The sequence below is a fragment of the Panthera uncia genome, chromosome A2, assembly GCF_023721935.1.
Source record: "Panthera uncia isolate 11264 chromosome A2, Puncia_PCG_1.0, whole genome shotgun sequence".
In the NCBI taxonomy this organism is placed as follows: Eukaryota; Metazoa; Chordata; class Mammalia; order Carnivora; family Felidae; genus Panthera; species Panthera uncia.
The window spans coordinates 158,163,864-158,167,370 of NC_064816.1; the positions used below are offsets into that span (position 1 = coordinate 158,163,864).

The following is a 3,507-nucleotide window of genomic DNA, read 5'->3' on the forward strand; positions in this document are numbered from 1 at the left end:
CCTCCCTTGTGTTGACCCGCCTTTGCCAGCTCGGTGACATCATTATCATGGGAAGGAGGACATCACACACCTGCAACCTGAAAGACAGACCGTAGACACCGTTAGGAACCTGCCGGACGGCACAGAGGGATAAGGTGGCCACAGAGGCAGAGGCGGACAGTAAAACCGAGCTAGTGTTACAAAGTCCCGCACGAGGAAGCGAAGCGAAACGAAACACTGTTTCCCTCTCGAAGCCTGCAACAAACCTCACAGGAGCCCCAGCTCCGTCTGGAATTGGAAGTGGGTGGGGATTTTCACCTGCTCTGCCCTCCGCCGCCTCCAAAGTTCCAATGAAGCCCTGGGCCCTGGCGCATCCGGGAGTCCCTCCTCTGCCTGGTGACCTGGTCTGACTCCCGCCTGCCCCCGGGGCCTCCCAAACTCGAGCCATCCTTCTGTGACCTCATTCTCTGCCCCGGGTGCCCCGTGCCACTCTGTGACTCCATCAGGGTAATACCCGCTTCGGCTACCACGCGTCAGACGTGGGGAGCCGCCTCGCAGATCAAGCTGGGGGAGTGGTTGAGGGCTGAGCTCTGCGCCGACCGTCGCCGCACCTGACCGTGGCGCGCCTGCTTCCCCGCGCACCGGCGGACGGGCCTCGGGCTCCTTTCCCCCCCCCCCCCACCCCACCCCACCCCCTCGAGAGGTGTCCGAGATCGGCTTCCCGGACGCCCCCGCCGCCGCGCCTGGAGCGTCCCCGCGGCCCGGCTCGGCGGCCGATGGCCAGCAGGACCGCAGCGGGGGCCCGGCTGCCGGAGCGGCCGGGGCCGAGGCGGCGCGCCGGGAGCCCGCGGGCGCAGGGGAGGCACCTGCTCCGCAGCTTGCCGGCGGCGCAGACCCTGGCCAGGGTCATCCGGCCTTGCTACGGCCCCCAGGGCCGGCAGAAGCTCCTGGTGACCGCCAGAGGAACCACCGTGCTGACGGGCTACGCCGCGGCCATCCTGCGCGCGCTGGAGCTGGAGCACCCCGCGGCGCGGCTCCTGCGCGAGGCGACCCACACGCAGGCGGAGAGCAGCGGCGACGGCGCGGCCTTCGTGGTCCTGCTGGCGGAAGCGCTGCTCCTGCAGGCCGAGCACCTGCTGCGCGCCGGCCTGCCCCGCTCCCAGCTGCGCGAGGCCTACGCCGCGGCCACCGCGGAGACCCTGGCCCTGCTGCCCTCCCTGGCCATCCGCTCCCTGGGGCCTCTGGAGGATCCGTTTGGGGCCCTCTACTCGGTGGTGAACACCCACGCCGTGTCCGGGGCCGACTGCTTGACCAAGCTGGTGGCCCAAGCGTGCTGGGCCACCAAGGAGCTGGACGGCGGCTTCCGACGCGAGCGCGTGGGCGTGTGCACCCTGCGAGGGGGGAGGCTGGAGGACTCGTGCCTGCTCCCGGGGCTGGCCTTGTGCGCCGAGCCCTGCGGGCAGGTGACCGCGGTGCCCGGCGGCGCCAGAGTGGCTCTCTTTGTTTGCGGCTTTGGTCTCGCCGGTCCAAATGCACCGGCCACGGCCCGGCTCTCCGGTCCCGCTGACCTGGCCACGTTCAGGAAAGGAAGTGAGCGGTTGATAGAAAAGCAGGTGGCCCAGCTGGCCAGCGCGTGCATTAACGTGGCGGTGGCATGGGGGGACATCGATGAGAATGCCCTGACGCAGGCCGACAAGCACAACATCATGGTGATTCGAGCCACGTCCCGGAGGGATATGGTTTACTTGAGTGAGGTGCTGGGCACACCTTTGATGTGTCACCTGCTTTCTCCCCCGAAGCCAGGGAAGTGCCGGAGGGTCTACCAGCAGGAGCTGGGGGAAGGTTTGGCCGTGGTGTTTGAGTGGGAATGTCCGGGCACCCCTGCCGTTACCTTGGTCCTCAGGGGGGCCACAGCCCAGGGGCTGCAGGGCGCGGAGCAGGCTGCCTACCGTGGCATCGATGCCTACTTCCAGCTGTGCCAGGATCCCAGGCTGCTTCCGGGAGCTGGGGCCACAGAGATGGCTCTGGCGAAAATGCTCTCAGAAAAAGGAAGCAAACTGGAAGGGCCTAATGGTCCTGCCTTCCTGGCATTTGCACAGGCCCTTCGGTCTCTTCCTGAAACCCTGGCAGAGAACGCAGGCTTAGCCGTCTCCCAAGTGATGGCAGAAATGAACAGAGCTCACCAGGCTGGCAACTTCCTGGTAGGAGTGGGGGTCGAAGGGGTAATAAATGTGGCCCAGGAAGAGGTGTGGGACACCCTGACAGCCAAAGCCCGGGGACTCCGGGCCGTAGCTGATGTGACACTGCAGCTCGTGAACGTAGACGAAATTGTAGTGGCCAAGCAAAGCGCCACGTATCAACAGGACTCGAATCCTGTCCCCAAGAAGGCCAAGGAATGCCTGTTTCCTGTAAAAGATCAGCTCCTTGGAACGATGGAGTAGTAACATCCTCAATAAAATGGGGATTGCCAAGGAAGGCACAGTCACCCCCGAAATGGATGTTTGCTGTGTTTTATTCCCTCCGTGTTTTGTACTGTTAGAGTCCGTTTCTTCAGACAAAAACAACATAAAGGACCATAAGATAAAAGTCCTTTTCATTGATTTATGTCCTTTCAGACTCGGCTTTTTTCATTTCCCGTTTCTCTCCATCATAATCTTTTCCTTTCCTCCAATAAGAGCAGGATTTACTTGTATTAAAAATTTTTGGGGGGGCGCCTGGGTGGCTCAGTCGGTTAAGCGTCCGACTTCAGCTCAGGCCACGATCTCGCGGTCCGCGAGTTCGAGCCCCGCGTCGGGCTCTTGGCTGATGGCTCAGAGGCTGGAGCTTGCTTCCGATACTGTGTCTCCCTCTCTTTCTGCCCCTCCCCCGTTCATACTGTGTCTCCCTCTGTCTCAAAAATAAATAAACGTTAAAAAAAAATTAAAAATAAATTTTTTTAATGGAGTACCTTGGCTTTGGGGATGCAAAAAAAAAAAAAAAAGTGCAGGAATCTCTTCCCAAGTGTTGGAGTTATCCCCCCACAATATCCTCATATATGTCAATTTCTGTCTAGATGTCACGTTAGCCATCTAGACCACAGTTCCAGCTCACAGGAGTGGCTGCGCATTCCCGTTGTGATTCTTTGGGAAGAGAAGGGGGTGTTCTGTTAAGGCAAAGGGGAGGAGGAGGAGGAGGGGAAAGGAAAATGAACCGGCAGGCAGAAATAAAGTAAAATAAATTCTTGGCACAGATAACAAAAGAACGCGTCCCTCAGAAGTGCACTGAGGCTGTGAGGAGAGAAGACCTGGGGAACACCTGCCGGCAGCATGTTCCCAGGAGGGCTATGACTAGGGTGGGATACCCCTGGGCGCTGAAGAGGGAGTTTGAGCAGAGCTGGGAGCAGAGCAGCACACGTTACCCAAAGCCTTTTCTACTTAAACCATCCAAGTTATCCTGCCTCTGGGAGAAAAGCAGAACCTGGGGACAAAGTGTAGGTCATGGGAAGCTGCAATCTCTTACCATCATTGGCGGGGGGGGGGGGGGGGGGGG

General features: G+C 60.5%; 1 protein-coding gene across 1 annotated transcript; it reads left to right on the top strand.

Annotated features, from left to right (window-relative positions):
- Positions 1 to 275: 275 nt before the first annotated feature.
- Positions 276 to 2,477, top strand: CCT8L2 (chaperonin containing TCP1 subunit 8 like 2). Its single transcript, XM_049643100.1, has one exon. It carries the CDS (start codon positions 756 to 758, stop codon positions 2,418 to 2,420), a length of 1,665 nt encoding a protein of 554 aa, XP_049499057.1. The 5' UTR covers positions 276 to 755; the 3' UTR covers positions 2,421 to 2,477.
- Positions 2,478 to 3,507: the final 1,030 nt, after the last annotated feature.